Source organism: Cataglyphis hispanica, chromosome 21 (assembly GCF_021464435.1).
Source record: "Cataglyphis hispanica isolate Lineage 1 chromosome 21, ULB_Chis1_1.0, whole genome shotgun sequence".
NCBI lineage: Eukaryota > Metazoa > Arthropoda > Insecta > Hymenoptera > Formicidae > Cataglyphis > Cataglyphis hispanica.
This window is the reverse complement of record NC_065974.1, coordinates 171-15,315: the sequence shown is the minus strand read 5'-3', so window position 1 is coordinate 15,315 and position 15,145 is coordinate 171. Positions and strand designations below refer to the sequence as shown.

The following is a 15,145-nucleotide window of genomic DNA, read 5'->3' as shown; positions in this document are numbered from 1 at the left end:
TATCAACCTCTCGCTTCCACAATTCGCGTACTTGATGCAATGCGCATGCGCTGGTATACATAAAGGTTATATATGTAATACCATTGGCTCAACAAAATTTGCGCATGCGCATTGCGTCTAGTACACAAATTGTGGAAACGAGAGGTTGAGATATATATATATATATATAGATATATATATATATATATATATATATATATATATATATATATATATACACGTCTGCACCGTAATGTTTTCGCTAACGCCGCTTATTGGGAAGATAAGTGACTAGCAATATAGTAGTATTACATATATGGTTTTTATTGTTAATCAATTAAATACTATTTTACTTTAGAGGCTTAAAAAAACGCGATCTTATTTCTTGATCATCTTCTGATTGATCGGTTATAGCCGCCATGTCAGGTCAGTAACATTGAACTAAGTTTTTAGAGATTTCAACAAGATTCTTCAAGACTCTAAAAATTCTCTAGATAATAACCAATCGTAATGTGAGATAAACTCCGTCAATAAATAAAATGGTTATTTGGAGGCTTATTATGGTTTTTGAAACGAAGTGAAAAATACAAAAGTGAGGAAATTTACTAGAATATTTACAATTTCATTTGTTGAAATCTAGTAAATCTGTTCACTTTTGTTGTAATTTTTAAGAACGTTTTAAGAACCGTAATAGCTCCCTAGATATACTATATCTATGAATATTGCATATATAGTATGAGCAGTGAATATCAGAACGCAACTTATATCAGCTGATCAGCTGTTTCAATCATATGGTAAATGAAAAGTGGCAAGTTAAAATTCGCCATGAATGATATGGAGACATAATACGTGAATATTAAACAAAAAATCCAAGTATACTATAATGATTAATTCGGAGAATACATAAACATTATCGTGTTATATTAAATTAATATTATTTTGTAAGCATTTAAATTTTTTAAATATTACTTGAAGGCTTAATGTAATTTTATTTTATTAACAATATAATTATAATTTATTTTATTATTATGTTTAAAAATAATATTCTTTGTTACTCATTTTCCAAGATAAAAGCAAAGAATTGCGACGATGCTTCTGTGACGCGTATAATAAATAATGGAAAACGTCAGTTATCTGGAGCGATTTCTCGCTGACACTTGGCACGATATCGCGAATCTTGTACGTGAGTCCGCGGTTTACATAGATCATGCAGCAACGGAGTGTCTGCATTGGCATACTGGTGGCAGGATGTATTCTTTTCTTAAGGATGCCGGTGCTGTGTCGGTTTACGAACTGACCATGTACAATTTTCGTGTATGTATATGAAAGTACATTATTCGTATCTCATACTTAGCATCGTTAATTTATTCCGATTTACTCGGTTACAGTATGTTAAAGTGCAGAATTGCAAGAAGGCGACTATTATTTCAACGTCCACTAATCCAGCATTTTATCAACGTACCGTTAAGATGATAATGGAGAAAAATGCCTTTAATTATTGTACAATCGTCACCGCTGCACATCCAACTATACTGAGTTACGACGATGCAGTTTCATTAGAAGATAGAGTGGATTATATTAAATTAAAGAGGGATGTGAAAAGTTGGATGAGCTTCAATCAACAGTCACAAGTAAGCCTTATTTACATTTAAAAGTAATAATCTAGTCACAGAGAACTTAATTTCAGATTTAAATTTTAAGTTTATTATATATGAAATTGACTTTATCGTTATTAATTCACAGGATTGTTTGGTGACGATATTATTTCGACCAATTTTTATTACTTCAATCGACGATGGTCTATTTGTGACGCCGCCTTTTGGTGATTTATTATCACCTTTAAATAGTGAATTACCAAAGATTTCAGAGTGCGCTGTTGATCATCTCGTAAGCTTATTTAACAGTTTGTTCGCATATTTGAATTTGAAAGAAGATATTTACTCAATGGGAAAATTCAGCGAGTACGTTGCTGAAAAATTAGAAACATTACCGGCAGCTGTTAATCGTAGAAATGTAAATATTTTGTTATAAAAAAAAAATATAATAATTATAATTAAAAATAAAAAAGAAAAAATAAGAATTAGAAGATATATTAAATATTTAATTAAATACTTACTTTAATATATTTTATGCTATACATTAGAATTCAATGGGTATAAAGAGAAAAGGAGTATCTCTGATTTTTATTGATAGAGCATTAGATCTTTGTACTCCTACTAGTAATAATACTGAATCATTGCTAGCCAGGATACTGTGTACTTTACCACATTTGCCTCATCATTGCAACGATGTCACTATAAATATGTCTTCTCTATTTTGCGGTTCACAGGTACAATAACTTACAAAAAAAATTACCACAATATATATTTTTCATCTTACTATTATAAACAATATCTTTCGTAGAATATCGTAGAAATATAATGATTACATAAAAATTGCAAGTTTTTATTTTTCAAGGAACTTTTCGAGGTACCAGGGTGCTTGGCTGCAGGGAGCAAGGACAAAAACTTGACGAGTATATTAATCACAAAAAAGCAAAAAGAAGTGTTGATCACTATGAATAAAATACTCATCGATATATTTCCGACAAAAGAAAATGTAAAACCAAAACTAGCAACAAGGATTTCCGCGCGCAGTCTAGAAAAATTTGTAAATAAATTCAAAGATATAGATAATCTTCGCGCTATAACGGAATCAAGCAAAGAGCTTCAAGTATGTGTTCCAACGATACATTGTCATCGTATATATGATTTTGTATAACGTACACAAAATTTAAAAAATTGTTCGTTCGATGAATACTATAATTTATCGCAGGTAGTGCTGGGAATTATACAAGCCTTAACATCAGAGAAAACTTCCCAATTAGATCTGCTAATTAGTCTCGAGAAACTGGTATTGCAAAATATAGCTATAAGTCGTGACTCTACGAGCGTGCTTGGGCAAGTAATTATCAAATTTAGTAGTTTGCATTTTTCGATATTTATATTTTATTTCGTTATGTTATATATATATATATATATATATATATATATATATATATATACACACACACACTCTTTTGAAATATTTTTAGTTTAGCAATATAATACGAACTCGCGAGAAACGAGGTCTAGATACAGATAATATATTGGCGCTCTTGGTGCATATTTACGCGCTTGCCGGAAACGAAATAAAATTTTCTCCTCAACAAGAGCAACAATTGAAGGAAGCCATCACTGATGCTGTATTCGAGGATATTGTAAAATTAAATAAGAATCCGGTCAACAACAAGATGTCAGTGTATCAACAAACTTTATTACTTATTGGTTCGTAAAATATTATATTATAAGATAGAGAAATAACAAATTAAACAATCAAGAATATCGAAGGATTTTATTATTCGTGAAAAATATTTGAATATCGCAATAACACAAAAATCTGTCAAGAAAAAATTTTTATTTAGTTCAATAATATATAAATTTAATTTCCGAATATATATAAAGTACAATATTTAATTAAAATAAATTATCATACAGAAAAAGTTTTGGTAAACATATAACGATTTACCCAAAATAGTAAATTAAACTAACCGATTGTATTTCTTTCTCTTTCTCTCTCTCTCTCCGCAATATATTAAGTTATATAAATTTATTACACAAAAATATAGATTGTATGTAATTAGGATCGATCATATTTAATTATATATATCAAAGTACATAAAGTACAAATAATAATCAGAGCCTTCATATCAATCTAATGTTTTACGTATATATTATATCTAATATATATATAATGTATAACGTATTAAATCGTATGTATTAAAATTAGGTGTCGCTGATGATCAATCCACGAAAGGAACATCTGCAAAAGTAGCAGAACGCATAATGAATATCTTACACGAAATAGCACAGCAGCGCGCGTTTCTACAGGATTATACGTATGAAACTTTATTCGTATCACATTTCTAAATTATCTAGAAAATTTAAATAGATAATAAACTCTTTAAATTAATTATATATTTCTAATCGTTTACGTCCAATATCCACGTTTTACATTTACTAAAATATAAATAAAAATATGTTGCAACTCATTTATATCTTTTACAGCTCTTTAATGTCCAAATCAAGTTCTCAAGAGATCGTCCAACGTGTTGGAATCTTGCAACAATTATCGGCAGACATATTTCATCCAGATAGATATGAAATTCCTGATTTACAACAGAGATCGCTTTCATTACTTTCAGCTGGATTCAAGTAAGTGAAGAATTGCACAATATATATATATATATATATATATATATATATATATATATAATTTTAAATTATTATAAACAAATTTTGATTAGTATGATATTTATATTTACAGTTTATTTTCCAAAGGAAGAGCGAAACATCATCCATGCGACAATGATTGGGTTATTATTTACATTATCGGAGGTATCACACCGGAAGAAGTAAAAGAAGCTAAAGAAAATATATCGTTATTTAACCCAAATTGCCAAATAACATTAGCAGGTTCGAGATTGTTAAATCCATTAGACATAGTGGACAAATATCTTCTCTCATTAATCGATTATTAATAGAAATATAGTTTTACTTCCAATATTATATATTATCAAAGAATCCATTTTATACCAGAATCAGAGATCGTATAACGAATTTGTTTTCTATCATTCATAGATTGTACATGGCATATAAATTCACGTACTACAAAACTTTTACAAAGTTGTAGCCTGTAATTTACATCTGTTTCCTTTAACAGATCCGTACGTTTAGGGCTATTTAGACTAGTTACAGTGGTTTCATTTCGGAACACCGATTCATTCCATCTCGTATAAACTGTCACATCGCAAAATTGAGATATCCGAGTTCGAATTATTCTTACCAAGCTCCTCGCATATTGATCCATACCGAGTATACCTTTTTCTCTTCTCATCTGCCAATAGTACGCCAGAATATTATCTATAGCTAGAAGAGCAATTCTTTCGTCACTAAGAAGATCGTTTTCAAGCGCGTGTAGAGATAGATGTAATTGATCGTTGTTGCAACAATCGATCACTGTCAAGTTTTCCAGAGACTTATTCACAATTAGATCTATCGTTTCGACCGGTGGCTGTACACCAGCGGTCTCGTACGCTGTGCGTATCATGACGGTCATGAGTGTAGTAAACTTTGTTATTTGGATCTGACCAAGCGTATCGATCAATATCGCACAGGAATCACATCCATCAATCTTGATTCCTTTATACCACACAGGTAATATGCACTTTGCTATAAATTGACACAATAGCAGAGTCTTTCCGGTAGACGAGGCTCCGACGATCTCTACGACGCTTCGGTCGCTGATGTCATTGGAGAATATAGACCGATCAAGGTTAACTGAACGCCGTTTCTCCCTGAACCTCGATAATAACTCTAATCCACCTTCGGAATGGAACTGCATTTTATTAACGATTAACAATTAATACATTCATTTGTTTTTTCTATGTCAAATATTATCATTAATGTTCGATATAATTTAATTTTCGTTAAGGGTCGGCAGAAGCGACGGGCGAATTCCGAATCGATATCGGAGACCTCACACGGTGATAATGTGAAACTCCGTTTTCAGGGTAACCAACGCTGAGAAACAAATTCTCAATCATGATGTATAGGTTACCAGTTTCCTCAATTTAAAAAAAATTTTTTTTTTTTTATTTCGAATATGCAAAATTGGTCACGCGAAACAGATTCCAGGGTTGGTCCCATGTCGATATCATTATTCGTTTATTAGTTATAGACCTCCAAAGCGCCCCTTTCGATTTTCAACCCTTAACTTTTGAAGGGTTGATTGGGAAAGGTTGAGCCTTGAGGGATATCGATTGGTCTCGTCAAAAGTTACAACTTTGGTCATATACTACATTCCAATGTTTTTCGTTATATAAAGATACATTATGTACATTTTTCGTTATATAACGACAAATACGTAAGTAATAAATTACGTTTATTGTTATATAACGACGTATTACATACGTTTTTCGTTATACGTATTACTTTCGTTAAACAATGTTTTTCGTTAAATAACGACGTGTTACATACGTTTTTCTTTACATAACGACGAATAACTTACTATTTTCGTTATATGACGACGTTCTGTTTGCGTAAACATGTTCGTGACTCTGTCCGAATTTAGTGTCCCCGCAGAGGGCGGCATTGTTTCACGCGCTTTCCACCATCATGCGATGATAATTCGAAATTATGTAAGCATTTATTTTTTCTTTGGTGATAAACTTGAAACATAGAAATGGCACTTAAAAAGTGCTCTATTTCTTTATATATCCTTTTTTATCTATCCTATACCAGATTATATCACATTACCTACGTTTTTCGTTATATAACGACGTATTACTTGCGTTAAACGACGTTTCTCGCTTAAATAGCTATGTATTACACACGTTTCTATATGTTTAACGACGTATTACTTGCTTTAAACGACGTTTCTCGCTTAAATACATATGTATTACACACGTTTCTATATGTTTAACGACGTATTACTTGCTTTAAACGACGTTTCTCGCTTAAATACATATGTATTACACACGTTTCTATATGTTTAACGACGTATTACTTAGGTTAAACGACGTTTCTCGCATAAATAGCTATGTTATGCTTAGGTTTCTTTATGTTTAACGACGTATTACTTAGGTTAAACGACGTTTCTCGTATAAATAGCTATGTATATACTTACGTTTCTATATGTTTAACGACGTATTACTTAGGTTAAACGACGTTTCTCGCTTAAATACATATGTATTACACACGTTTCTATATGTTTAACGACGTATTACTTAGGTTAAACGACGTTTCTCGTATAAATAGCTATGTATTACAAACGTTTCGATATGTTTAACGACGTATTACTTAGGTTAAACGACGTTTCTCGCTTAAATAGCTATGTATTACAAACGTTTCGATATGTTTAACGACGTATTACTTAGGTTAAACGACGTTTCTCGATTAAATAGCTATGTATTACAAACGTTTCGATATGTTTAACGACGTATTACTTAGGTTAAACGACGTTTCTCGATTAAATAGCTATGTATTACAAACGTTTCGATATGTTTAACGACGTATTACTTAGGTTAAACGACGTTTCTCGATTAAATAGCTATGTATTACAAACGTTTCGATATGTTTAACGACGTATTACTTGCTTAAAACGACGTTTCTCGGTTAAATAGCTATGTATTACAAACGTTTCTATATGTGTAACGACGTGTTACTTTCGTTAATAGACGATTTTCATTAAACAGCGATACATTATTTTCGTTAAACGACGTTTATCGTTAAATAATGACGTATTACCAATGTTTGTAATTATATAAGGACGTATTATTTGCGATAAACTACGTATTTCGTTAAATAATTGCATCGTAATGCATAGGCGTAGGAATAGGTTAGGTTAGGTTAGGTTAGGTTAGGTTAGGTTAGGTTAGGTTAGGTTAGGTTAGGTTAGGTTAGGTTAGGTTAGGTTAGGTTAGGTTAGGTTAGGTTAGGCTAGGTTAGGTTAGGCCAGGCTAGGCTAGGTTAGGCCAGGCTAGGTTAGGCTAGGTCAGGCTAGGCCAGGCCAGGCCAGGCCAGGCCAGGCCAGGCCAGGCCAGGCCAGGCCAGGCCAGGCCAGGCCAGGCCAGGCCAGGCCAGGCCAGGCCAGGCCAGGCCAGGCCAGGCCAGGCCAGGCCAGGCCAGGCCAGGCCAGGCCAGGCCAGGCCAGGCCAGGCCAGGCCAGGCCAGGCCAGGCCAGGCCAGGCCAGGCCAGGCCAGGCCAGGCCAGGCCAGGCCAGGCCAGGCCAGGCCAGGCCAGGCCAGGCCAGGCCAGGCCAGGCCAGGCCAGGCCAGGCCAGGCCAGGCCAGGCCAGGCCAGGCCAGGCCAGGCCAGGCCAGGCCAGGCCAGGCCAGGCCAGGCCAGGCCAGGCCAGGCCAGGCCAGGCCAGGCCAGGCCAGGCCAGGCCAGGCCAGGCCAGGCCAGGCCAGGCCAGGCCAGGCCAGGCCAGGCCAGGCCAGGCCAGGCCAGGCCAGGCCAGGCCAGGCCAGGCCAGGCCAGGCCAGGCCAGGCCAGGCCAGGCCAGGCCAGGCCAGGCCAGGCCAGGCCAGGCCAGGCCAGGCCAGGCCAGGCCAGGCCAGGCCAGGCCAGGCCAGGCCAGGCCAGGCCAGGCCAGGCCAGGCCAGGCCAGGCCAGGCCAGGCCAGGCCAGGCCAGGCCAGGCCAGGCCAGGCCAGGCCAGGCCAGGCCAGGCCAGGCCAGGCCAGGCCAGGCCAGGCCAGGCCAGGCCAGGCCAGGCCAGGCCAGGCCAGGCCAGGCCAGGCCAGGCCAGGCCAGGCCAGGCCAGGCCAGGCCAGGCCAGGCCAGGCCAGGCCAGGCCAGGCCAGGCCAGGCCAGGCCAGGCCAGGCCAGGCCAGGCCAGGCCAGGCCAGGCCAGGCCAGGCCAGGCCAGGCCAGGCCAGGCCAGGCCAGGCCAGGCCAGGCCAGGCCAGGCCAGGCCAGGCCAGGCCAGGCCAGGCCAGGCCAGGCCAGGCCAGGCCAGGCCAGGCCAGGCCAGGCCAGGCCAGGCCAGGCCAGGCCAGGCCAGGCCAGGCCAGGCCAGGCCAGGCCAGGCCAGGCCAGGCCAGGCCAGGCCAGGCCAGGCCAGGCCAGGCCAGGCCAGGCCAGGCCAGGCCAGGCCAGGCCAGGCCAGGCCAGGCCAGGCCAGGCCAGGCCAGGCCAGGCCAGGCCAGGCCAGGCCAGGCCAGGCCAGGCCAGGCCAGGCCAGGCCAGGCCAGGCCAGGCCAGGCCAGGCCAGGCCAGGCCAGGCCAGGCCAGGCCAGGCCAGGCCAGGCCAGGCCAGGCCAGGCCAGGCCAGGCCAGGCCAGGCCAGGCCAGGCCAGGCCAGGCCAGGCCAGGCCAGGCCAGGCCAGGCCAGGCCAGGCCAGGCCAGGCCAGGCCAGGCCAGGCCAGGCCAGGCCAGGCCAGGCCAGGCCAGGCCAGGCCAGGCCAGGCCAGGCCAGGCCAGGCCAGGCCAGGCCAGGCCAGGCCAGGCCAGGCCAGGCCAGGCCAGGCCAGGCCAGGCCAGGCCAGGCCAGGCCAGGCCAGGCCAGGCCAGGCCAGGCCAGGCCAGGCCAGGCCAGGCCAGGCCAGGCCAGGCCAGGCCAGGCCAGGCCAGGCCAGGCCAGGCCAGGCCAGGCCAGGCCAGGCCAGGCCAGGCCAGGCCAGGCCAGGCCAGGCCAGGCCAGGCCAGGCCAGGCCAGGCCAGGCCAGGCCAGGCCAGGCTCAGGCCAGGCCAGGCCAGGCCAGGCCAGGCCAGGCCAGGCCAGGCCAGGCCAGGCCAGGCCAGGCCAGGCCAGGCCAGGCCAGGCCAGGCCAGGCCAGGCCAGGCCAGGCCAGGCCAGGCCAGGCCAGGCCAGGCCAGGCCAGGCCAGGCCAGGCCAGGCCAGGCCAGGCCAGGCCAGGCCAGGCCAGGCCAGGCCAGGCCAGGCCAGGCCAGGCCAGGCCAGGCCAGGCCAGGCCAGGCCAGGCCAGGCCAGGCCAGGCCAGGCCAGGCCAGGCCAGGCCAGGCCAGGCCAGGCCAGGCCAGGCCAGGCCAGGCCAGGCCAGGCCAGGCCAGGCCAGGCCAGGCCAGGCCAGGCCAGGCCAGGCCAGGCCAGGCCAGGCCAGGCCAGGCCAGGCCAGGCCAGGCCAGGCCAGGCCAGGCCAGGCCAGGCCAGGCCAGGCCAGGCCAGGCCAGGCCAGGCCAGGCCAGGCCAGGCCAGGCCAGGCCAGGCCAGGCCAGGCCAGGCCAGGCCAGGCCAGGCCAGGCCAGGCCAGGCCAGGCCAGGCCAGGCCAGGCCAGGCCAGGCCAGGCCAGGCCAGGCCAGGCCAGGCCAGGCCAGGCCAGGCCAGGCCAGGCCAGGCCAGGCCAGGCCAGGCCAGGCCAGGCCAGGCCAGGCCAGGCCAGGCCAGGCCAGGCCAGGCCAGGCCAGGCCAGGCCAGGCCAGGCCAGGCCAGGCCAGGCCAGGCCAGGCCAGGCCAGGCCAGGCCAGGCCAGGCCAGGCCAGGCCAGGCCAGGCCAGGCCAGGCCAGGCCAGGCCAGGCCAGGCCAGGCCAGGCCAGGCCAGGCCAGGCCAGGCCAGGCCAGGCCAGGCCAGGCCAGGCCAGGCCAGGCCAGGCCAGGCCAGGCCAGGCCAGGCCAGGCCAGGCCAGGCCAGGCCAGGCCAGGCCAGGCCAGGCCAGGCCAGGCCAGGCCAGGCCAGGCCAGGCCAGGCCAGGCCAGGCCAGGCCAGGCCAGGCCAGGCCAGGCCAGGCCAGGCCAGGCCAGGCCAGGCCAGGCCAGGCCAGGCCAGGCCAGGCCAGGCCAGGCCAGGCCAGGCCAGGCCAGGCCAGGCCAGGCCAGGCCAGGCCAGGCCAGGCCAGGCCAGGCCAGGCCAGGCCAGGCCAGGCCAGGCCAGGCCAGGCCAGGCCAGGCCAGGCCAGGCCAGGCCAGGCCAGGCCAGGCCAGGCCAGGCCAGGCCAGGCCAGGCCAGGCCAGGCCAGGCCAGGCCAGGCCAGGCCAGGCCAGGCCAGGCCAGGCCAGGCCAGGCCAGGCCAGGCCAGGCCAGGCCAGGCCAGGCCAGGCCAGGCCAGGCCAGGCCAGGCCAGGCCAGGCCAGGCCAGGCCAGGCCAGGCCAGGCCAGGCCAGGCCAGGCCAGGCCAGGCCAGGCCAGGCCAGGCCAGGCCAGGCCAGGCTCAGGCCAGGCCAGGCCAGGCCAGGCCAGGCCAGGCCAGGCCAGGCCAGGCCAGGCCAGGCCAGGCCAGGCCAGGCCAGGCCAGGCCAGGCCAGGCCAGGCCAGGCCAGGCCAGGCCAGGCCAGGCCAGGCCAGGCCAGGCCAGGCCAGGCCAGGCCAGGCCAGGCCAGGCCAGGCCAGGCCAGGCCAGGCCAGGCCAGGCCAGGCCAGGCCAGGCCAGGCCAGGCCAGGCCAGGCCAGGCCAGGCCAGGCCAGGCCAGGCCAGGCCAGGCCAGGCCAGGCCAGGCCAGGCCAGGCCAGGCCAGGCCAGGCCAGGCCAGGCCAGGCCAGGCCAGGCCAGGCCAGGCCAGGCCAGGCCAGGCCAGGCCAGGCCAGGCCAGGCCAGGCCAGGCCAGGCCAGGCCAGGCCAGGCCAGGCCAGGCCAGGCCAGGCCAGGCCAGGCCAGGCCAGGCCAGGCCAGGCCAGGCCAGGCCAGGCCAGGCCAGGCCAGGCCAGGCCAGGCCAGGCCAGGCCAGGCCAGGCCAGGCCAGGCCAGGCCAGGCCAGGCCAGGCCAGGCCAGGCCAGGCCAGGCCAGGCCAGGCCAGGCCAGGCCAGGCCAGGCCAGGCCAGGCCAGGCCAGGCCAGGCCAGGCCAGGCCAGGCCAGGCCAGGCCAGGCCAGGCCAGGCCAGGCCAGGCCAGGCCAGGCCAGGCCAGGCCAGGCCAGGCCAGGCCAGGCCAGGCCAGGCCAGGCCAGGCCAGGCCAGGCCAGGCCAGGCCAGGCCAGGCCAGGCCAGGCCAGGCCAGGCCAGGCCAGGCCAGGCCAGGCCAGGCCAGGCCAGGCCAGGCCAGGCCAGGCCAGGCTCAGGCCAGGCCAGGCCAGGCCAGGCCAGGCCAGGCCAGGCCAGGCCAGGCCAGGCCAGGCCAGGCCAGGCCAGGCCAGGCCAGGCCAGGCCAGGCCAGGCCAGGCCAGGCCAGGCCAGGCCAGGCCAGGCCAGGCCAGGCCAGGCCAGGCCAGGCCAGGCCAGGCCAGGCCAGGCCAGGCCAGGCCAGGCCAGGCCAGGCCAGGCCAGGCCAGGCCAGGCCAGGCCAGGCCAGGCCAGGCCAGGCCAGGCCAGGCCAGGCCAGGCCAGGCCAGGCCAGGCCAGGCCAGGCCAGGCCAGGCCAGGCCAGGCCAGGCCAGGCCAGGCCAGGCCAGGCCAGGCCAGGCCAGGCCAGGCCAGGCCAGGCCAGGCCAGGCCAGGCCAGGCCAGGCCAGGCCAGGCCAGGCCAGGCCAGGCCAGGCCAGGCCAGGCCAGGCCAGGCCAGGCCAGGCCAGGCCAGGCCAGGCCAGGCCAGGCCAGGCCAGGCCAGGCCAGGCCAGGCCAGGCCAGGCCAGGCCAGGCCAGGCCAGGCCAGGCCAGGCCAGGCCAGGCCAGGCCAGGCCAGGCCAGGCCAGGCCAGGCCAGGCCAGGCCAGGCCAGGCCAGGCCAGGCCAGGCCAGGCCAGGCCAGGCCAGGCCAGGCCAGGCCAGGCCAGGCCAGGCCAGGCCAGGCCAGGCCAGGCCAGGCCAGGCCAGGCCAGGCCAGGCCAGGCCAGGCCAGGCCAGGCCAGGCCAGGCCAGGCCAGGCCAGGCCAGGCCAGGCCAGGCCAGGCCAGGCCAGGCCAGGCCAGGCCAGGCCAGGCCAGGCCAGGCCAGGCCAGGCCAGGCCAGGCCAGGCCAGGCCAGGCCAGGCCAGGCCAGGCCAGGCCAGGCCAGGCCAGGCCAGGCCAGGCCAGGCCAGGCCAGGCCAGGCCAGGCCAGGCCAGGCCAGGCCAGGCCAGGCCAGGCCAGGCCAGGCCAGGCCAGGCCAGGCCAGGCCAGGCCAGGCCAGGCCAGGCCAGGCCAGGCCAGGCCAGGCCAGGCCAGGCCAGGCCAGGCCAGGCCAGGCCAGGCCAGGCCAGGCCAGGCCAGGCCAGGCCAGGCCAGGCCAGGCCAGGCCAGGCCAGGCCAGGCCAGGCCAGGCCAGGCCAGGCCAGGCCAGGCCAGGCCAGGCCAGGCCAGGCCAGGCCAGGCCAGGCCAGGCCAGGCCAGGCCAGGCCAGGCCAGGCCAGGCCAGGCCAGGCCAGGCCAGGCCAGGCCAGGCCAGGCCAGGCCAGGCCAGGCCAGGCCAGGCCAGGCCAGGCCAGGCCAGGCCAGGCCAGGCCAGGCCAGGCCAGGCCAGGCCAGGCCAGGCCAGGCCAGGCCAGGCCAGGCCAGGCCAGGCCAGGCCAGGCCAGGCCAGGCCAGGCCAGGCCAGGCCAGGCCAGGCCAGGCCAGGCCAGGCCAGGCCAGGCCAGGCCAGGCCAGGCCAGGCCAGGCCAGGCCAGGCCAGGCCAGGCCAGGCCAGGCCAGGCCAGGCCAGGCCAGGCCAGGCCAGGCCAGGCCAGGCCAGGCCAGGCCAGGCCAGGCCAGGCCAGGCCAGGCCAGGCCAGGCCAGGCCAGGCCAGGCCAGGCCAGGCCAGGCCAGGCCAGGCCAGGCCAGGCCAGGCCAGGCCAGGCCAGGCCAGGCCAGGCCAGGCCAGGCCAGGCCAGGCCAGGCCAGGCCAGGCCAGGCCAGGCCAGGCCAGGCCAGGCCAGGCCAGGCCAGGCCAGGCCAGGCCAGGCCAGGCCAGGCCAGGCCAGGCCAGGCCAGGCCAGGCCAGGCCAGGCCAGGCCAGGCCAGGCCAGGCCAGGCCAGGCCAGGCCAGGCCAGGCCAGGCCAGGCCAGGCCAGGCCAGGCCAGGCCAGGCCAGGCCAGGCCAGGCCAGGCCAGGCCAGGCCAGGCCAGGCCAGGCCAGGCCAGGCCAGGCCAGGCCAGGCCAGGCCAGGCCAGGCCAGGCCAGGCCAGGCCAGGCCAGGCCAGGCCAGGCCAGGCCAGGCCAGGCCAGGCCAGGCCAGGCCAGGCCAGGCCAGGCCAGGCCAGGCCAGGCCAGGCCAGGCCAGGCCAGGCCAGGCCAGGCCAGGCCAGGCCAGGCCAGGCCAGGCCAGGCCAGGCCAGGCCAGGCCAGGCCAGGCCAGGCCAGGCCAGGCCAGGCCAGGCCAGGCCAGGCCAGGCCAGGCCAGGCCAGGCCAGGCCAGGCCAGGCCAGGCCAGGCCAGGCCAGGCCAGGCCAGGCCAGGCCAGGCCAGGCCAGGCCAGGCCAGGCCAGGCCAGGCCAGGCCAGGCCAGGCCAGGCCAGGCCAGGCCAGGCCAGGCCAGGCCAGGCCAGGCCAGGCCAGGCCAGGCCAGGCCAGGCCAGGCCAGGCCAGGCCAGGCCAGGCCAGGCCAGGCCAGGCCAGGCCAGGCCAGGCCAGGCCAGGCCAGGCCAGGCCAGGCCAGGCCAGGCCAGGCCAGGCCAGGCCAGGCCAGGCCAGGCCAGGCCAGGCCAGGCCAGGCCAGGCCAGGCCAGGCCAGGCCAGGCCAGGCCAGGCCAGGCCAGGCCAGGCCAGGCCAGGCCAGGCCAGGCCAGGCCAGGCCAGGCCAGGCCAGGCCAGGCCAGGCCAGGCCAGGCCAGGCCAGGCCAGGCCAGGCCAGGCCAGGCCAGGCCAGGCCAGGCCAGGCCAGGCCAGGCCAGGCCAGGCCAGGCCAGGCCAGGCCAGGCCAGGCCAGGCCAGGCCAGGCCAGGCCAGGCCAGGCCAGGCCAGGCCAGGCCAGGCCAGGCCAGGCCAGGCCAGGCCAGGCCAGGCCAGGCCAGGCCAGGCCAGGCCAGGCCAGGCCAGGCCAGGCCAGGCCAGGCCAGGCCAGGCCAGGCCAGGCCAGGCCAGGCCAGGCCAGGCCAGGCCAGGCCAGGCCAGGCCAGGCCAGGCCAGGCCAGGCCAGGCCAGGCCAGGCCAGGCCAGGCCAGGCCAGGCCAGGCCAGGCCAGGCCAGGCCAGGCCAGGCCAGGCCAGGCCAGGCCAGGCCAGGCCAGGCCAGGCCAGGCCAGGCCAGGCCAGGCCAGGCCAGGCCAGGCCAGGCCAGGCCAGGCCAGGCCAGGCCAGGCCAGGCCAGGCCAGGCCAGGCCAGGCCAGGCCAGGCCAGGCCAGGCCAGGCCAGGCCAGGCCAGGCCAGGCCAGGCCAGGCCAGGCCAGGCCAGGCCAGGCCAGGCCAGGCCAGGCCAGGCCAGGCCAGGCCAGGCCAGGCCAGGCCAGGCCAGGCCAGGCCAGGCCAGGCCAGGCCAGGCCAGGCCAGGCCAGGCCAGGCCAGGCCAGGCCAGGCCAGGCCAGGCCAGGCCAGGCCAGGCCAGGCCAGGCCAGGCCAGGCCAGGCCAGGCCAGGCCAGGCCAGGCCAGGCCAGGCCAGGCCAGGCCAGGCCAGGCCAGGCCAGGCCAGGCCAGGCCAGGCCAGGCCAGGCCAGGCCAGGCCAGGCCAGGCCAGGCCAGGCCAGGCCAGGCCAGGCCAGGCCAGGCCAGGCCAGGCCAGGCCAGGCCAGGCCAGGCCAGGCCAGGCCAGGCCAGGCCAGGCCAGGCCAGGCCAGGCCAGGCCAGGCCAGGCTAGGCCAGGCCAGGCTAGGCCAGGCTAGGCTAGGTTAGGCCAGGTTAGGCTAGGCTAGGTTAGGT

General features: G+C 55.7%; 2 protein-coding genes across 4 annotated transcripts; one reads left to right on the top strand and one right to left on the bottom strand.

The window, feature by feature from the left end:
• The first annotated feature begins 727 nt into the window (after positions 1–727).
• On the top strand, positions 728–4,672 carry LOC126857500 (sec1 family domain-containing protein 2-like). 3 transcript variants are annotated; one of them, XM_050606965.1, is made up of 11 exons: positions 728–852; positions 1,047–1,293; positions 1,368–1,610; positions 1,723–1,992; positions 2,123–2,308; positions 2,437–2,691; positions 2,794–2,922; positions 3,053–3,284; positions 3,787–3,895; positions 4,065–4,211; positions 4,324–4,672. In XM_050606965.1, exons 2-11 carry the CDS (start codon positions 1,096–1,098, stop codon positions 4,535–4,537), a joined length of 1,983 nt encoding a protein of 660 aa, XP_050462922.1. In that variant the 5' UTR covers positions 728–852; positions 1,047–1,095; the 3' UTR covers positions 4,538–4,672. The 3 variants fall into 3 exon arrangements, with proteins under 3 accessions (XP_050462922.1, XP_050462923.1, XP_050462921.1); XM_050606966.1 differs by having other exon boundaries at positions 745–920; positions 1,723–1,866; XM_050606964.1 differs by having other exon boundaries at positions 745–920.
• Positions 4,573–5,526, bottom strand: LOC126857501 (DNA repair protein XRCC2). The gene has a single exon (XM_050606967.1). It carries the CDS (start codon positions 5,398–5,400, stop codon positions 4,573–4,575), a length of 828 nt encoding a protein of 275 aa, XP_050462924.1. The 5' UTR covers positions 5,401–5,526.
• Between the last annotated feature and the right edge of the window lie 9,619 nt (positions 5,527–15,145).